Source organism: Astyanax mexicanus, chromosome 2 (assembly GCF_023375975.1).
Source record: "Astyanax mexicanus isolate ESR-SI-001 chromosome 2, AstMex3_surface, whole genome shotgun sequence".
In the NCBI taxonomy this organism is placed as follows: domain Eukaryota; kingdom Metazoa; phylum Chordata; class Actinopteri; order Characiformes; family Acestrorhamphidae; genus Astyanax; species Astyanax mexicanus.
The window spans coordinates 4,882,155-4,902,870 of NC_064409.1; the positions used below are offsets into that span (position 1 = coordinate 4,882,155).

The window sequence follows — 20,716 nt, forward strand, 5'->3', positions numbered from 1 at the left end:
TGATAATGAAGTGTTTATATATATACACAGGCAAAAAGATGAATACAATGCCTTTATCTCTGTTCTCTGTAGCATCATCTTCGTTTTCATCATTTTTCTTTTATTTTTTTTATTTTTACAGAAATCTTCAGCGTTTTCACAAAAGGAGAGAAGGCAGTACACGTTTCTCTTAAACGTGAAAATCAATCAAACAAATGAAATCAAACCAATGAAAGAAAAAAAAAACTTTTTAACTGAAGTTCTATTTTATTTTTATATATTTCTCGATTTTTTTTACTTTATTTAAATTAAAGTGGGCGGGGTGAGTGCCCTCCCTGACTGTGTCTCTAGTCATGCTGTAGAAAATACAGTGAGAGCCAGTAGAAAAGCTGGACTCACACTGTGGAAGAAGGCAAGCAGGGTTTTTACTGGGTTTACTGGGATTTTGAAGAAAGAAAGGAAGAGAGAGAGAGAGAGAGAGAGAGAGAGAGAGAGAGAGACTATGGGAATGCAGTGACTTATCCATTCATCGTTTGATTGGTTAATTGATTGACTGATTGATTGATTGGTTTATTGACTGATTACTTTGAACAACAGCTAAAGCCAAAACACACTTAAAAACTGTAATGGTGTAATTATAGCTTTTTTGTCTATTATAGTTAACAGAAATGGTGTTGATGATGAAAGCGTACAGCTTGAAAAGCAGATATAATAAATCCATATATTTTTCTTCGTTTTTTTTAATTTTATTTTTGATTAATTCTTTAGATAACAGTCAAGCAATTCATTGTCAGATAGATCGATTAGGTCCATGCTTTTTCTAACTCAGCCCTTCTCATTCATACTGTACATACTCTTATCATAAAAAAACGAGCCCTATTCAATACTGTAAAGTACTCTTTAAAGAAAAGTACTTTTGTTGGTTGCACGTCTTTGGTTTGACCTCTATCACCTATTATTAGACTTATAATAGACTTATTTATTAGACTTATTGACTTGGTACCACTTTAAAATTAGACTTCCTTATAAAGGGAATATAAATAGTTTAAAAAGAAGGAGTTTATTCATGTTTTTAATTGGGTAATAAACCATTAATAAGCAGTTAGAACACATGCCATGCGAAATTCAATGTAACAAATAGAAATTCCATATTAGTTTATACTGTTAAACTTCAGATCTTTCTAGATCCTTATCTTACTTTGTATTTTCCATCAGTCATCATTAACATTTTGGTTAGTAACTATAATAACTAATTAATTTAACTATAATAACAAATATCAAATGACTAAACTATATTTCGGTTACTTTATATATTATTTTATTACATATGTAAAAAAAAAAAAGAATCGTCACTGTTGTTCTTTCTATTTGTGTGTTTATTAAGTGCTTATTAATGTTTTTTTAAATATTTACAACCTAATTTATAACCATTTATACACTTCTTAATAAACCTTTATAAACCCTCTATAAAGGAGTCTTATTTTACAGTGGCCTATTTTCTGTACCACTTTAAAATAAGACTCCTTTATAAAGGGTTTATAGTTATTTATTAGGTTGCAAATACTTTAAAATCCATTATTAACAGTTAATAAATATATAATAACACATACATAGAAATGGCATCAGTGATGTACTTTTAAACCTCTCTCTTTTCCAATAATCAGCATCAACCTGTCATATTAATTTATTTGTATGTATTGAATCACTTTTGCTGTTTCAATTTATGTGTTGTAGCTTCTTACCAATGTTTTTTTTAAGGCATTTACAACATAATCAAAAATAAGTAATAATCTAATTTACAAACCATTTATAAAAGTATTACTTTAAAGTGGTACCCTATTTTCTATAACGCAATATAATGTAAAGTGAGCAACACATATAACGATCTAGGGTCGTTTTATTTTTTATTTTTGATGAAATTTGATGGACTGAAACTCTGGGCTGCTGACGGACGGGCAGGATTTAACAGTGGCACGTTACAGAGCAAAGACTAACATCGATTGGCACAGATTCATTCAGACTAAAACACTAATTTTTTAAAGTCAGACATAACCCGGCCCGATCCTTCAGCAGATGTTTATGGTGGTTTCGTCCTGTAAACAGTCTCGACCCATCAAACGCAGTGGAGGGAAGAGACGCACGGGAATCCCAGACGTGTCGACTGAGCGCCCGGGTAAATAATGACAATCGAAGCTGAGCGAACGAGTAAACCGTTTAATGGAGCTCTACTTAAGAGATCATAAAGCACGAGTGTCTTTCTAAACCAGGGTAAACACGCTGGGAGAGTGAGTGATGACTCTACAGTCCAACAAAAGACGACCTAAGACGACTCCGCGACGACTCTATCTGCCTGAAATACGCTGTGAGATCATATGAGAGGCCCAATCCCATTTCACCCCTTGGTTCTACCACTTTTTACCCAACCTACCCCTTGTTTTTAAATGTTTTAACCCTTCAAGTGAAATCTTACACCCTAAGAATTGGGACAACCCAAAAAGTTCAGCAACCTAGCTGCTGCTGCTGGTCTTCAGATGATGGTGAGAGATGGTGCAGAAACGCAGAGAACGCCGGTGTAAATTTTTGGGACTTTTGGTGTAGTAAAACATAATAAATAAAAAGTACTTACCTTTGATGAATAGCACACCTCTGTTCCCCCACAGCGTTTTGAGATCCAGAAATTTTAACAGTTTAACAGTGTGTCCAAACACCCTTCCAACTGGGTGATACAGAGCATAAAAAACCCTTTTTACACCGTTATCCAGCTCAAAGTAGCTGCACACCTCCTTGCTAGAATCTGGAGAGCCCTGACATTCAAAATGAGGCATTAATAACTAAAAAAAAGTTCACAAGAAGCTTATTAAAAAACACTGTTTACATCCCATAATGCTAGCTTCAGATCCGAGCGCCGCCATTACTCCTATGCTACATACATAGACTCCACACAGCGTAGAAGCCAGCATAGTTTTTAAGTTATTAATGCCTCATTTTAAATGTCATTGCTCTCCAGATTCTAGAAATTAAGTGTGAAGCTACTTTGAGCTGAATAAGAGTGTAAAACGCGATTTATCTGCAGGGGCAAAATATACCCCATTCAAACCCATTCTAGCCTGTTTGGAGAAACTGTTAAAATTTCTGGATCTCTAAAAGCTGTGGAAGAACGGAGGCGTGCTATTCATCAAAGACAAGTACTTTTTTTAAATCATATTTTACTACAGCAAAAAAGTCATTTTTTTAACAAAAGGAGTTCTCCTTTAATTATTTAATTATTATTCTCCATTTCTTAATTTCTCTGTGGAAGAAGAGCTAAAATTAGCTCTGATTAGTTTTTATTTTAGTTAATAGTTTTTAGTTTCTCCATTCCACCTTAAATTCTGCAGCCTCTGGCTACTGTTGCACCATTTAAGGTGGAACGGGACAGTTAGTTAGCGAGCTAGCTACTGAGACATAGTACTAGCGATCTTTTTTTAAGCTTGTTATGAAGAATTTGCGTATAAATCATTGAAACTACAGATTAAACTATGGTGATATAGTGCTAATCCTCACTTTTAACAAGAGAAAAAGTTACTTTTCTGAGTTTCTTACCAGTGATTCTCCGAAAATCTCTTTTTTGTTTAAAAGGCTAACAAGCCCTATCCCTCCCCTCTAATCTACCCCTCCATCCTAACAAGAATCGGAGTAGGGGTAAGTAATAGGGCAAAGGGGTAAAATAGGTTTGGGCCTAAGCCTCAGAATCATTGTGAGTAATTGAGGAGCGCACAGTCATGGAGGGTCGCTTGTGAACCCCTATAAAACTTGAGATTTTGTCAAGATTTTGCACATTTTTCGCTTATAGAAAAGAAAAAACAAGCTGAAGTTCTCCACATCGCAATCTCTGAGTCACACACACACATGTAACATACACATACACACAATGCATCATCAACAGGCTGCAAAAAAATTACAAATAAAATAAAAAATAGAGAAAATAGAGAAAAGAAACCTATAGATGTACGAAAAAAGTCAGAATCCAAAAGTCTTGGTTGGAGTACATACAGCAACAGTACATCAGAATCAACATCATCACACGGAAAACAGATCTCAGGAATCTTTGTGTTAACAGCTTCTGATTTGACACTTAAAAAGATGATTTCAGAGACACGTGAGACACGTGAGACAGGCGCGTTAATGTGAGTTTCGCTTATTTCTTCTTCACTTCTTAAAGTAAAGCAGTAAAGTAGTAAAGTAGACGTCAGGCGGCCATTTTGTTCAGATAGACATTTCCCCTCCCTCTCAGACACCACTGTGCAAAAACATGGAGACGCATCCAGTTCAACCACATTTATCTCCATCTATCAACTGATATATATATATATAAATACAGATATGTGTAAATGCGAGTGTGTGTACTTGAAACATGTCCAGGCGAAGATTTTTCTGGCAGTGTTTTTTCTCACAGCTGTCCAAAAGCTCCTCTAATCCTCACTCAGAAGGAAGGCAATACCAAATAAATCAAAGGCTGCACAAAGGCGAGGCTGGAGCTGACCTCCAGCCCAGAGCACGGACACAGGGGTCAAGAAGATGGGTGTCATCTATTAAAGGAGACTGTAAAAGGTATAAAATTGACTTTTGGTGTAGTAAAACATGATAAAGAGTACCTAACATTGTTAAATAGCACACCTCCGCTCTCCTGCAGCTTTCTGAGATCCAGTAATTTAGTGCAGTTCGTCCAAACATGCTTTAGAATGGGTTTTAATGGGGGATATTTTGCCCCTGAAGATAAAATTGCTTTTTTGTTTTACACAGTTATCCAGGTTTAAAGTAGCTACACATCTCATTGGTAGAGAATCCAGAGAGCCCTGACATATCCTCTTAAGAACCTCATATGTCCTCATATGTGGACATCATATCTCTGCTTCCCTGCACCATAATACTTTCTTCTTCTTTTATTTTTTTTTAAGTTGAGCCTTTGGCTTCATATGGAGGCACTACAGAACCATCTAGAGGTTACATGACAACATAATGCTCAATTGATTGAAATCAAGATGGTGGGAATCCCAGTCAAAAGTTTCTACAGCCAGTCCAGGTAAAAGTTCTCGTTGAATTTTTTTGTTTGAAACTTATTATGTTTATGTATAGAAAGCTATTTATTTTTGGAATAACTCGGTCCTTCTGATCCCAGATGGCATGGATAATTTCAAAATGCAAACCAAGCAGATGTCCGAGTCTCAGAGGATATAAAACGAGGCATTAATAACTTTAAAAGTGCACAAGTTAAGAAGAGTATTAAAAAACACTTTCTACAACCCGTAGCATTAGCGCCTGGAGATGTAGCTTTCATAAACAGTGTTTTTTAATAAAAGCTTCTTGTGCACTTTTATAGTTATTAATGCCTCGTTTTAAATGTCAGGGCTCTCTGAATTCTACCAAAGACGTGTTGAGCTACTTTAAACTGGATAACGGTATAAAACACGATTTATCTCCCGGTGCAAAATATGCCCCATTCAAACCCATTCTAGCCTGTTTGGACAAACTGCACAAAATAGCTAGATCTCGGAAAGCTGTGGGAGAAGGGAGGTTGGCTATTCAACAAAGGTCAGTCCTCTTTATCATGTTTTACTCTTTCACTACACCAAAAGTCAATTTTACACCAGAGTTCTCCTTTAAGGAACCCATACATACATATATAAATGCACACACTTCCATCTAAGTTTAAGGGTTAAAAGTCAGGAATAAAGTGTTCATAATCTGATGATCCTCGACCCAAACAGCCCAAAGCATTCCTCCATCATAGATAAAGAAAATGTACCCAAACATGTGATGTGTGAATAAAAAAACAAAGAGGTTGGCAGAGTGATATAAAACAAACAGAATCTACTCCTCCATCAATCCACTGACAAAGCTGACAATTGAGATTACTCACAATAATAAACCTCCAGACTGAAATATGAAGAATTACTTATTACACTTATTCACACAAGAAGACAGGACTTAACTTCAATAAGCAGAACTTACGGACAGGGAATATTGTGGTTGTCCAATGAAAAATATGCATTCTGGAAACTTTGCAGAAAGATAAGACCTTTTAAACTGCTTGAATTCTTGCACCAGGAGTGGTATAAAGTTATCCAAAAGCAGTGTGTAAGACTGGTGGAGGAGAACATGATGCCAAGATGCATTAAAACTGTGATAAAATTATTATAATTTTTTTTTTTTTAAAGTCCATTTATCAAAAAATCAGGATCAGGTTCATAAGGTTCAAATTATGTATTTAAGTAAAAATCGACCTAAATGGATATGCTTGTTTTCCAATAATCAATTTCCCAGTTGCATCAATGGGGCTCTGAGTGGTGCAGCGCACTAAAGAGTTAAAGCCACTATGATCAGGAGATCGCCGGTTCGAATCCTGTTCATGCAGCTTGCCATCAGCTGCCGGAGCTCTGAGACAGCACAATTGGCCATGCTCTCTTTCTTGGTGTGTAGATGGTGGGCACTTTTTCCCCTCATCACTTCTAGGGTAATGTGGATCAGCACAAGGCTGCGTCTGTGAGCTGATGTATCAGAACCGAGTCGCTGCGATTTCCTCCGAGCGTTAGCACTGTGATGCTACTTGGTAAAATGTTTAAAAAGAGGTGGGGTCTGACTTCACATGTGTCGGAGGAGGCATGTGCTAGTTTTCACCCTCCTGGTGTTGGGGCACCAATAGTGATAGGGGGAGTCCTAATGAGTGGGTAAACTGGGAGAATATGGGATAACAATTAGAAATAACATTATTTAAAAAAAAATGTGCAAGAACAGAACGAACGATACCAAAAAAAAAATTAAATAAAAGATCCCAACTGATGACACCACAGTGGTCTAAAACCTGAAAAGCGCCCTTTATTACAGCTCGACTGCAGGAAGAGAAGGTTTGTTTTGGGGACATTGCTGAGAGAGGAGCCAGGAGAGGACGTTCGCTCCTCAGGAGACTCCCCACAGAGCGAGTCATCCGAAGCCTGCGGGGAATTTCCACACGGCTCTGTTCCCCTGTGTGATTAGCTCTGCCCATAACCAGCAATCACACAAATACCAGAGCAAGAAAGACGTGGAGAATCACTGCCTCTGACATGAGGATTGATGGACACACACATGCACACAGACACCCGGAGTAATATTCCCTCTCTCTCTCTCTCTTTCTGATCTGGTTCTGGTTATCACTGCATTTTTTTTGTCTTGTTTGGGAATTCTCAGAGGCATTCGGAGGAGTCGAACAGAGGCAAGGAGCCTGGCTCCTAAAGTGCACATCATAAATCCTAAGGGTGTGTGAGTGTGTGTGTAAGTGTGTGTGTGTGTGCGCACGTGCAAGAGTGAGCATGTGTGTGAGAGGCCTGTGTTTAGTCTAAGTTCGGATATTCAGGCAGAGCCTTGATAACTGAGCCCCATATTTCAGAAACCTGAGAGGACTGTGTGTACTAGAGTGTGTGGAGGAGACGGCGAGGACAGTGAGGACAATGAGGACAGAGAGGAAAGAGAGGAAGGCTGCTAGATACAGTATGAATTAGCTCAGCTCAATCCGTAGTGTATTACCACCCACAGTGTACAGCACAACAGGCAGTAATGATCGTGACTGGCAGCTTCTGGCTAGAATTGTCCATACAATCATTAGGACTAGTAATGCCCTAACACAAGGAGGTTGAAGACTATCACATGCCTCCTCCAATACATGTGAATTTAGACTCCGCCTCTTTTCCAACTGCTGCTGATGCTGTAGCATTGCCAAGTAGCATCACAGTGCTAACGTTCGGAGGAAAGCGCAGCGACTTGGTTCTGATACACCAGCTCACAGATGCAGCCTTGTGCTGATCCACATCACCCTAGGAGGGGTGATGAGGGGAAAGAACAGCATCTACTGTACCAAAACAGATAGAGAGCAAAGCCAGTTCTCTCCATGCTCTCTCGGGGCTCCGGCAGCTGATGGCAAGCTACAACAAATAGGTAGAAAGGGTAACAGTGGCCTGTCATTTGCCAAATATTGATTTCACAATAATTTATACTGTTCATATTTGTCTTTCCCATCAGTCAGCTCTAACACATATGTTACATGTATTAATTTAACTACCCAGATTTAAGATTTATCCAGTGATAATTATGTGGTGTAAACTAATATTTTATTAAACTAAAAATTATATTAAACTGACTTTCTATACTATTTTATTAGACGTGTTAATTGTTCTTTCTATTGATGTATTTTAACTGCTAATTAATAGCTTTACAACCTAGTTAATAACCATTAATAAACTCCTTTATAAACTCTTTATAGCAGAGTAGAGATAGTATTAGTACTAGTGACCACGGTGGACGGCTTGGGAATGCCCACACTTATATCCGTTGTGAGGTGTTATCTTGTTACGAGTAAAGCAGAACACAGTGGTCAGCATGCTCATGGCAAGGCTGGCCTGGTGTTGGGTTGGAATTCCTAGAAAGCATTACCACTCACAGTGGACAGTGTTTTTTTTGACATTGACACTGTGTTTCATACTGATATAAAGACAACGCACTCTAGTGAAGTGAGCCTTTGTGAGACATTGACAGTCATTTTCGAGCCTCTTCACCATTAGAGCTGAACTCAAACCTGACATAAACCTCGATCAGACCACGGCAAAGCCTACAGAACCAACAGCAGCTCAAAAAAAGTATGTAGAAGAGACAGGCTAATAGATACAGTACACACTTAGCTTAACATCAGTGTTTCTAAGGGCAGACTAGGCATGTTTTTCTTTTTCGCTTAAGGAACCCCACCAGGAGTAATTATGACAATAAAAGTCAATGAAAGTAATAAAATCATTTATGGACATGCTGTGTAGTCCCTGTAATAACATCTCCGGTGCCAAGGGTGAGAATGGCACGCGAATGGGCGTGCCCTCTGATACCACCAGCATAAAGACCGAGGGACTATGGCCATTGAGGCACCACACACCACGCCAATAAACATTGGCACCAATTGTGGATCTTACTGCCCTTTGGATCATCAAACACAGTCGGTGTACTGCGTAACATGACTCATTCACTGTCAATGTCCAACGCTGTGGAGCTTTCTATGACTCAATGAGGTCAAAATGTGTCAAAGTGGTGGGTAAACCAAACAACTGGCACCAAGAGATTCTGTTTTAAATAGATAATTGGCGCTTCTATGGATGGAATTGGTTAAAGGATCATCTGAAGCACCTCTATTTAAGAGTGTATGGAGATACAACTCTAAAAAAACACTTCGGTTTCTCAGATTTTGCTATTTATAGGTTTATGTTTGAGTAAAATGTACATTGTTTTTTTTTTTTCTATAAACTACGGACAGCATTTCTCCTAAATGCATTTATTTGAGGTCTGAAAGCTCTGCACCTTTTTTTGTTATTTCAGCCATTTTTCATTTTCTGCAAATAAACGCATTTAGGAGAAATGCTGTCCGTAGTTTATAGAAAAAAAAACATTCATATTAATATAAAGTTCATATTAATAAAGAGTTTGACGAGTTCAGAAACCAATATTTGGTGGAATAATCCTGGTGGTTTTTAATCACAGTTTTTTAATGCATCTAGGCATCATGTTCTCTCCTCCACCAGTCTTACACACTGCTTTTGGATAACTTTATGCCTTTTTTAATCCTGGTTTAAAAATTCAAGCAGTTCAGAGGTTTTTAATTTGGTATAATCAAAGAAACTCATTTTTTAAGTTGTATGTAGCAAATAGCTTGTCAAATCTGTTGGGATTGCTATGAATTTACTTAAATTTGTGCATGTAATAGATAGAAATAAAGAAATAAAGAAAGACACTTGTAAAGATAACATATTCTCAGCTTTTCACAGAAGAAAGGCTTTGAATCAGCTCAGCTATACTTATGAATTTATGAACTTAAGAATATCACAGTCCAAAATGAGTTGCAAGAAGATGTAAGAAGATCCTAAAGATAGTAAGAAGGAAGAATAGAGAGAAAGAGACAAAGATAGAGAGAGAGAGAAAGAGAGAGAGAGAGAGCAGAGGGCAGGCTACGCCTAGTGTCATCCGCAAGCAATCAAGCAACCCAACTGTTGGACTTTAAAAGCAACTGCAGAACCAGGCATGTCATGAGGCAATATTTATTACAAGCTGAACAAGGTTAGGTCTTATCACACTTAAAACAGCCAGAGCTCAACAGGATGGACACACTCGGCCTGCAGATAGAGCCTCATATAGTCATAAAATGTGATCCGTGTGGTAACTTAAGGGCCTGAGAGTGAGTTTAACAGAGAGAGAGAGAGAGTTTGAGTGAGTGAGAGAGAGAAAGAAAATAGGAAAATAGGAATAATCTCAGTGATAGATGATCTAAATTAAGCTGAGAGGAACCGATACGTTGCTTAAACGCTTTAATATAAGAGTTGCTTTGCTGGAGACTTCTGAAAAACAACAACAAAGAAAGACAACAAAGAAAACGAACAAAAAATAAAAAAATAAAAAATGATAAAACACTCTGCCAACCCATTTTTTCTTAGTGAGATGTCTTGGTTTGGAACATGAACATAATTTACCAAGAGTTTGGGCACCACTGCTCAAAATATGGTTGATTTTCTAAGTGAAAATAGAGAAACCCTTCTATTCTATCATGCAATTAAGTGTACTATTGCATCTCAAAAAATTTTGATATAATTGAAAAGTTACTTTATTTTAGTAATTCAGTTCAAAATGTGAAACTCATCTCATATATTATATAGATGTAATAAACACAAATAGTGATCTATTTTAAGCGTTTATTTATTTTATTGTTGATGAACAATAAAAAAACCCCCCAGAAAATCTGAATATTATAACAAAAGACCAATTGGTACTTTTTGCAGTGTGGACAGATTGTGCCAAGTCCTGCTGGAAAATGAAATCCAAACCACCTCGATAAAAGTTGACAGCAGAGGAAAGTGTGAAGTGCTGTGAAAATGCAGTATTTCCCTGGAAAATCTTACACGGAGATGTGGATTTCATTTTTCAGCAGGACTTGGCACACTGCCCACACTGCCAAAAATAATTTGACCAATTGGTCTTATATATAATATTCTAATTTTCTGAGACACTGATTTTTGGGTTTTCATTGGCTGTAAGCCATAATTAATAACAACAACATCAACAATATCACCAAGTTTCACATTTTAAACTGAATTACTGAAATAAAGTAACAATTTTCAATGATTTTTATTGAATTTCTTTGAGAGTGTTAGTACTAGTGACCACCACGGTGGAAAGCCTGGGAATGCCCACACCTATATAAGGTGTGAGGTGTTATCTTGTTAAAAGTAAAGCTGAACACAGTGGTCAGCATGCTCATGGCAAGGCTGGCCTGATGTTGGGTAGGAATTCCTAGAAAGCATTACTACCCACAGTGGACAGCACAGTGAGTGGACAGAATTATTTTTTTTTTTTGACATGGCAAAAGTCATGGTACACAATGCTAGCTTATGTTTTCCATGACACTTATCTGGGATATGTGTGTGTTTTATATTGAAATAACTGAACATATTGAGGAAAAAAAAGCAGAAAACATAAATATATATATAAAAAAAAAATATATATATATATAAGAATAAAGGCATCTGCTCCGTGTCTCAATTAAATTTGATTTCCTTTAAATATGTTAAATTAAGCACATTGATCTCTTACTATCTTCACTTAGAAAACCAACAAATCCTGTCATTTGATTAGTAATCGTGAGCAAACTCTGCACTCTTACACTAAAGTGAGCCTTTGTGAGACGCTAACAGTCATTTTCAAGCCTTTCCAACATTAAAGCTACTCTCAAACCTCGACCAAACCACGGCAAAGACGAACACTAGCAGCATAAAGGCTACAGAACCAACGGCAGCTCAAAAATCATCCAATCATTTCTCCTCTGCTCTTGTAGACACACAAAATTATATCTTATCAACAATACAGACAAACAATGTGAACAGTATCCACTGTATCATCCCTTCTGTGTAATATATAATATAGTGAAAAAGAGGACAGAAAAAAGGGAGTGTGAGAGAATTCTAGACTAAACTGTGTGACCTGAAGTGTTTTAAAAAATAAAAAATAACCTGTAACTTGCTGAGCTTCAGTGAATAGATGTGAGAAAAGCCATTAGATTATAAGGGTCATCTACTAAAAAAAATAATAAAAAAAAAATAAAAATAAAAAATAAAAGAAGAAAAAGAATATTTCCTAAAGAAGGCTTTAAGTGATAACGATTAAAGATAGATAAAGAAGATTCCCCACCATAAATGATTACAAAAAAAATAAAATAAAGAATAAAGAGTGATATCAATAAGTGTAACAAAAGAAATGAAGGAAAAAAAAAGAGGAAACAAGATGATGTGGATGACGTGAAGCTCTCTACCATATGTGCAGATTTACGAGGCTGGCTGAGCCCAGAGAGAAGAACGTTTTGAGGTTTAGGAGAACATTTTATTTTTATTTTATTTTATTTATTAATTTATCTATTTTTTATTTTAATATACTGCAAGTTAATGGGCTTTTTAATACTGCACCTAATCCTGTTTGTCTAAGCCTCTTCCTCCAGGTGTTTTCTGTGTGTAAATGAGCTGTAAACACGTTTCAGATAAACCAGCAGCTTGATGAAGAGAGTGAGTGGGTGGTGAGGAACAGAGCTCCAGTCCAGGTGCTGATGCTGATTCTGACCCCCGAGAGGGCAATTCAGCAGTCCTCCGCTCTCCTGCGAGCGGATGCTCTGCTCGTTTACACGCCGCTCCTTCCTGTGGGCTGTTAGAAGGTGTGTGGATGTGCACGGGTGGTGTCCTTGAGCTTCTTGAACGAGGAGGTGGGGAGCTGAAGAGAAAGCCTGTGAGAGGAGGCCGGTCTGGCTTTGGCGAGGAGGTGTTTTAGATTATTTTATTTTATTTTAGAGAAGCTGGTCAGGGAAGCAGGGGGCTCCGCTGCGGTCAGCAGGACTCCTCCAGAGCGTTCACCACCTGCTCCAGGATGTCAGGGCAGTGGTCTGCGATCTGCTGCAGGACCGAGTTGGCATATTCCTGAAGCTCGGCGCTCTCCCTCTCGCACTGCTCCAGTTCCGACTCCAGCTGCAGGAGAGAGAAAGAGAGAGAAAGAGGAAGTCAGGTTTAGTCACTTCAGTTTCATTGTTGTTTTATTCTATAAACTACTGACAACATTTCTCCCAAATTCCAAACAAAAGATAAAATAACAATGCAAAGCCTTCAGACCTCAAGTAATGCAAAGAAGTTCATATTCATGAAGAGTTTTAAGAGTTCAGAAATCAATATTTGCTACAATAACCCTGGTTTTAAATCATGCAAGTTTTTTTTTTTCATGCATCTTGGCATCATGTTCTCCTCCACCAGTCTTACACACTGCTTTTGGGTAACTTTATGCCTTTTTTACTCCTGGTGCAAAAATTCAAGCAGTTCAGTTTGGTGGTTTGATGGCTTGTGATTGAGTTTTTTAAATGTAGGTAAAATAAAAGAAACTCATAATTTTTAAGTGCTCTCTTATTTTTTTCCCAGAACTGTATATATGATTGTAAATTTACAGAGTATAAGTCACACCGCATTATAAGGTGCATTATCAATGAATGGTCTATTTTTTCTATACACAAGGTGCATTTTAAGTAACACTAGTAAGGAACAAGGGTGTCATCATGTTTCTGTTCTATTTTTTTTTTTCTAAAAAAAACAAACAAAAACTAAACAAAACAACAAAAAACACCTTTCTTATAAAATCAAACGAGTGCTGGACAATAATTTATGCAGATTTCTGTCCTGAAAACTGCACTTATGTTTTCTTACAGTAAGCTTAGATTTGCAATATTTTAAGCGCAGTTAGCAATGTTTAGTGTTAGCAAATGTCCATAAAAGTCATTTTAAAGCTCTTTTTAGAAGGGTATTATTTGCTTCTAAAGGTGTGTTCCAACTATTTAACCATTCAATTGCTTAAATGAATGTTTTATGTTCCATATAACCAGTTCTGACCGGATTTCTTGTAGAAAACGCTAATAACAATAAGGAAAATGTTGTGTCATTTATGTTTTATTATAATTTTACAATATTTTAAGCCCACAATAAGAATCAGAAATGGGTTTAAGCTTATATGGGTTAATGTAAACACATAATTAAATATGTGTGTGTGTGTGTGTGTGTGTGTATGTGTAAATGTTAATATGACTGTGTGCCCAGATATTGTTTGGGCACTCTGTACTGGGTAAAATGCTATAGTGCTCGATGAAGTCCTCCAGGTGGACGGTTGTTTCCGGTTAAGAGTATGTTGTGTGAGATTGGCTTGGCTTGGCTTGGATTCCTATTGGTGTGTGGATGAATGATGAGTATAAATGGTTGTATGTATATATATATATATATATATATTTAAAAAAATGAGATTGAAGTGTTCTTAGGTTTCTAAAAAGCCAATGTTTAAGAGTAACTTCATTCATTCATACATTTATTCATATCAGTGTATAGTATACACGTGACAATAGCTCAGAATGAAACACATGAATTCAATAATTAAATTTAATTCACTTAAATGTCCTGATATCTTTGTCTATATATAGAGTACCTGTGACTGCTTTGTGCTTTCTGGTTTAAGCTGATATTGTTTAACAGTTTAACAGGTAACATCATGTTGAAATGCTGCAATTCTTCTAATTTAGGGGGTCAAGCTGCTCTTTTCTAGCAAAGGCCGTCCTTTTTGTTCAGTCTCGTTCATATTCCAGCAGGTATTCTCTCCTGAATGCTGAGTACAGAAGCCCACATGGGTCAAAGAGCCCAGAAAATGAGGCCTGCACACTATAAAGATTTCATAAAAGAGAGGAATACTGAAAGAAGGGGGGAAAAGAGAGTGCTAAAAGGCAAATACGTGAAGGGAAGGAAGAGTTCACAGAGGTGTGAAGCAGCAGTGAGCCAGTGGAGGTTTACCCCCCCCTACTCCTCCACATGGTCCAAATGGATAGATGGAACGCATACACACACACACACACACACACACACTTTCGCCCACCTTCCCGTTAACACAGCCATTAAAATCCTGCTGGAATGGATCACCTCCACGAAAGTGCCTTTTTTTAGGTCATTACAGAAAATCTCTACTCTTGGAATTCATTTGAAGGGTTTAATTTTCCGCTCATTAAAAGAAAGTTATACTAAAACCGGGATTTAACGTTTTTTTTTTTTACTGCACCTCAGGCTAATGATAATCACAGGTGGGGTTATCTTTAATGCTGAGATCCTTTTTCCACACTATTTCTATGAAGATTTGAGGGCCAGAAGGGAAATGAGTCGAGAGAAAGAGAGAGAAAAAGAGAAAAAGAGAGAGAGAGGGAGGTGATGCCCAGGCTCAGGCAGTGCCAAACCAGGTAGGAAAGATGCCAAAGTAGCAGCAGGTGCCTCTTAATTCTCTTTTACCACTCACTTTCACACGTACACAAGCACAAAGAGCGCACAGAGAGGCCAAGGAAGGATATAAAGAACAGATTTCCTTGTTTTTATAAGACGACACCAGAGGAGTTCAATGAGCATTAATTATTAGTGATATCAGATAAAGAATTAAGCTATTTAAAACGGCATTGGGGAGATATATATTCACTTAAACTAAAAATAACTAAATAATAACTAAAAATAAAAACTTAAAAACTTAAAAACTGTGATTTCAAAACTGTGAACCTTAAAATTGGTGTCTTTGAAGGAGAAGAAAAGTTCATAACTTTATTGAGCCTAATAAAATTTACACAGCAAAAACAGGAGAGTTGAAATTTCAGAGTTAAACTGCTGAGAGTTGATTTTCACTCTCAAAGTGTAATTTTAACTCATTCAGATTGAAATATGTGTTTAAATTTAGTGTTGGAGTTATTTGACAGAGTTGAATATTTCAGTGTTAATCCCACTAAACCCAATAAATACAGGCCAACTCCACAGAGATTTAATTAAACTCCGCCCAGTTAAGCATGTTATTTGCATAATGGGTGTGTCCCCCAGATCCTAACTTACCATCAGTGTAAAATCTTGCCCACCGGGGCTACCTTCAATTGGGTTGTGTGTTATATTTTGTTTAATGGTTGTTTGACTAGCCAATATATTGTAGGCTATAAGAGCAAGTTACCATCCTTTGTACAGTAAATTGTGATAAAGTGTTGGTAACGCACTAAGAAATACAATGGAAAATTACACGCTAACCTGTCCTGAATAATAATGAAATAATAAAAAGTCATATCAATTGATTAATCTTCTTTTCGTTTTTTTTTTTCGTTTAACTCTTTTCAGTGTTAGTGTAACAATTTAGGAAGTTAAAGAAATACCAATGTGAGTTAAAAAGAAACTCAGGCAAGGTGTTAAATGTTTAACTATTTTGAAAGTGTTGATTTAACTCCAAAGAGTGTGGAGCTATATAAACCCTGAAAAAGAGTTCAAATCAACTCTGTGGGAGTTCATTTAACACTTGCTTTTTTGCTGTGTACTGCTATATGTTTTACATTATATCGCAGTGCATTTAGCAGATGCTTTTATCCAAAGCAACGTCCAAAAAAAAAAAAAAAAAAAAAAAAAAAAAAAAAAAAAAAAAAAAAAAGGAAGTACATAAGCAATAAAGAACATAAAAGTCCAGAAAGGAAAATGGTGGCATAGAGGAAGAAAGGAGGTTAAAAACAGAAGTAGGCAATATAATATGAACAAAAAACAAGTTTACAAAAAAATGCAGAAACTTTTTCAATAATAATTGAATGTAGATTATATTAATGTTTCCAAATAAGGGCAGCAAATTAATTCACATCGTTTAAAATTTACACAACTTTTTGACATGTCAGCATTTCTAAAATCTAAGATTTTAGATTGTCTCAGATTTGTCTTGACCTTCTATATCCCACAGCCTCACCTCTTGACGTTTTTGCTGAAATACAGCGTTATACATTTGAAGAGTTTGAAGAGTTGACAGAAGTTTCTCCATCACCGATACTGGAGCAGTATTAGCATTAGCTGCTAACCTAAGTCTACATTCTAAAGTTAGCAGCTAATGCTAATACTGCTCCAAGTGCTTAGTTCTAGCTCTTTGACCATCCAGAGGTGAGTATTAATCGGCCTGTAGCCTGCTGCTAAGCCCGGATAGCACTGCTGGAGCATCATTAGCATTAGCATTAGCCATTAACGCTGATGAGTGCTAGCTCTTTGGCCATTCAGAGGCGAGTATATTGGACTGTAGCCTGTGTGTTTACAGTGTTAAAACAAGATTCGTGGGACGAACCGCTAGCTAATATCATCCTGGCTTACTGGAACACTCAGGGTTCCTCAGTGGTTAGCGGTTAGCTGCTAATAGTGAAAATCTGTAAATCTAAGTTTACTGTAAATAAATGGAAGAGCTTTACTCAACCAGATAAACAGTAGAGAGATTTCAGGAGATAAATTTGCCTGACTAGTTTGGGTACTAGTAACTAGTGTCGCATAAAATGCGCCTTATAATCTGATGCGCCTTATGTATGAAAATAGAGCAAAAAAATAGACGTTTATTGAGAAAGCGCCTTATAAACCGGCTTTGATATAACAGCTGCACAATCACAGCACCCAGCTAAACCTACTGGTCATGCACTCCTCACCTCTCAGAGGTGGTCGGAGGTCAGTTTTGCTGCTTGGTTCTCTCTAAAAAAAGGCAGTATTGTGCTGTTTTGCGAAACCTTTAACTAGCTGTTCGGATTTTCGAGCGAGCCAGCGATCCAAAGCCCATAGTTCTCCGGCCATAGAAAGCGGAATATTCTGCGGAGAGCCCACAGGGCTGTTTTCTTTGGCTCTCCCGACGCAAAAACGTCAAATTTAACAAGGTTAATGATAAAGACATCTGTAACAATAACTACAGGTCATATTCATACATAATAAAATATGCTTCTCTTTTATGTGTGCTCTTATGTAAGCCGGGATAGTGCAGCCGTTTCATAATTAATAAAACAAAACACTGTGGTTCATATAGGGGGGGCAGGGCTGGTTGTCAGAGCCGTGTTTGTACAACTGCAGGGCAAACATGTCTGTCCAGGGCTGAGAATGACTTGCTCTTATTCCAGACACACACATACACACACACACACACACAGAGCCAGCGCTAATGCTATACGCTCAGTTTACTCAGGCTATGGTGGGGGTGGAGGTGGGAGGGCATGTCTGTAACGAATATGCCCACTAAAGTCTTTCCACATCTGGGTCTTTGCACCAAAATCTAGCGGGAAAAAGGATTAAATTCTTAGTGCATCATCATCAGGTTACTGGAATATGTAAGGATTTATATTTACATTTATGACATTTAGGCTACGTTCACATTACCAGGCTAAAGTGATTCAAATCAGATTATTTGCTCACTGTGGCTTAGATCTGATTTTTTTTTTCATGGCTGTGTGAACATGCCACATCAGATTTTTTAAAATCACTTTTCTCTTGTGGTTTACAAATTGTTTTGTTTGCTTCAATTATTATTTTTGTTATTATTATTATTTTTTCTATTTATTAATTTTTTTTCTTCCCCCTTTTTTCCACTATCCCCCAGTTCTTTTTTTTTCTTTTCTTTTTTTCTATTATATTTTTTTGTTTTGTTCTCACAATGCCCACAGTACCTAGAAACTCCGAAGAGAAACTCCGAACTCTCTTTTATCTCCTCGTGCTCATATTCTAGAGAGACACAGAGAGAGAGACACACACACAGAGAGAGAGAGAGAGATAGAGAGAGAGAGAGAGAGAGACACACACAGAGAGAGAGAGATAGAGAGAGAGAGAGAGAGACAGAGAGAGAGAGAAAGAGAGAGAGACACAGATAGAGAGAGAGTGAAAGAGAGAGAGACAGAGAGAGAGAGAGAGAGAGAGAGAGATAGACAGAGAGAGAGAGAGAGAGACAGAGAGAGAGAGAGAGAGTGAAAGAGAGAGAGACACAGAGAGAGAGAGTAAAAGAGAGAGAGACACAGAGAGAGAGAGAGACAGAGGGAGAGACACACAGAGATAGAGAGACAGAGAGAGAGAGAGAGAGAGAGAGTGAGAGAGAGACACAGATAGAGAGAGAGAGATTTGCGTGTTCTGGTGTATGAGCTACTCACAGGTAAAGGTTCTCACACACTGTATCTCCTGTTTCTCTTTGATCTCCTCGTGCTCATATTCTAGTCCCATACATAATTCTGCAGCTCCCTCAGTGTTTTCTGTCGTATTTTGCGGCTAGCACGAGCGCTTACAACTAACACCGCGGACCGCGAGGTGCCGCCGCACTGCCGCTGTTGTGCCAAATCCGACTCCCTGCTGAATCCGACTCCCGCTTTGTGGACAGAATCAGCACAACACCCATCGCTGTAGAACTGTGGGAGTGAAAACAGTGCTTATAAATAAATTAGTTTAGTTTCACTTTCAGTTTTCGTTATTTGGTTCGTTTTCGTTAACAATAATAATTGGTTACTTAGCAACATGGTGATTATCACACCAGAGCTTTATTTAAAAATAAAAATATGCCTAAATCTCAGACTATTTTCTGGAGCCTCGGGTCAGGTCGGGTTTGGGCAGACAATCTACGCTCTAGTCTAAACTAAATCTGATTGTATTATTGTAGTCCTAAGCTCCCGGGCACTTTTAGAGTTCCACATGTACGTCATACACTGCCTACTCCAGATTTAGCCCCGCGCTTTAGGCCTCGTCACCTGTGATGACCCACCTGGGAAGCTGAGTCCTGACACACATCTGCCGGGAGAAAAGAGAGAGCTGAAAGAGTGGAGAGGCTGCGATGGAGAAAGAGAGCATTGAGTCATGCGAGGAGGGTTAATGAGGCTCGTTGGAGGCTGATATATGGCGCCCTGTGTGAGGTGGAGGGGTGCAGTCGGGCAGAGCGTGCTGCCTCTCTAAGCTCCATTAACAGCAGACAGTGGGGAACTGGAATGAAGCAAAAGATCCAGGCTGGTTTACGGAGCTCACGGCTAAAGAGCTACAGGAGAGGCTCTCAGCTCACATAACTGAAAATCTGAAGGGATACAAATAGACCTGATAAAGGCTGAGCCTAAAAAAAGTAGTAGTACTTTAACAGGTTACTGTATTACTCTGTGGCAAGTTACAGTGATGTAATAAAAGTAGTGTAACACACTGCTGTACTGTAGAGCTGGGCGGTATAATAGTACATCCAAAATGTACAAGCTCCCCACGTTACGGCTTTATCTCCCCTCAAACATACAAACAAGTACAGAGGTTGGACAATGAAACTAAAACACCTGGTTTTAGAGCACAATAATTGATTGTGGTGACGGACAGTTCTGGTGGAAACAGGAGAGTTGAGGTGCACATTGAATTCTGTGTGATTTGATCAGCCGTGGTTTTATGTTTTTTGGATACAATCCGGGTTAGCACCCGAACATCCCTTTCAGACAGCTTCCTCTTACAGCGTCCACAGTTAATCCTGTTGGATGTGGTTGGTCCTTCTTGGTGGTATGCTGACATTACCCTGGATACCGTGGCTCTTGATGCATCACAAAGACTTGCTGTCTTGGTCACAGATGCTCCAGCAAGACGTGCACCAACAATTTGTCTTCTTTTAAACTCTGGTATGTCTCCCATAATGTTGTGAGCATTGTAATGTTTTGAGCAAAACTGTGCTCTTACCCTGCTAATTGAACCTTCACACTCTGCTCTTACTGGTGTAATGTGCAATTAATAAAGAGTTGAACACCAGGCTGCTCCAATTTAGACATGAAACCTCCCACACTAAAATGACAGGAGTTTTCATTGTCCAACCCCTGTATCAAATATACTTATTTCAAATTGAGATA

The 20,716-nt window shown here is 38.0% G+C and overlaps 1 protein-coding gene across 10 annotated transcripts in view; it reads right to left on the reverse strand.

The window, feature by feature from the left end:
- The window catches only part of erc1b (ELKS/RAB6-interacting/CAST family member 1b), a 385,708-nt gene continuing 364,992 nt past the window's right edge, over positions 1 to 20,716 (reverse strand). For all 10 annotated transcript variants that reach the window (XM_049475044.1, XM_049475045.1, XM_049475043.1 and 7 more), the window contains one exon: positions 1 to 13,025. In XM_049475044.1, the coding sequence (XP_049331001.1) occupies positions 12,888 to 13,025 (138 nt within the window). In that variant the 3' untranslated portion in view covers positions 1 to 12,887. The remainder of the gene's footprint in view (positions 13,026 to 20,716) is intronic.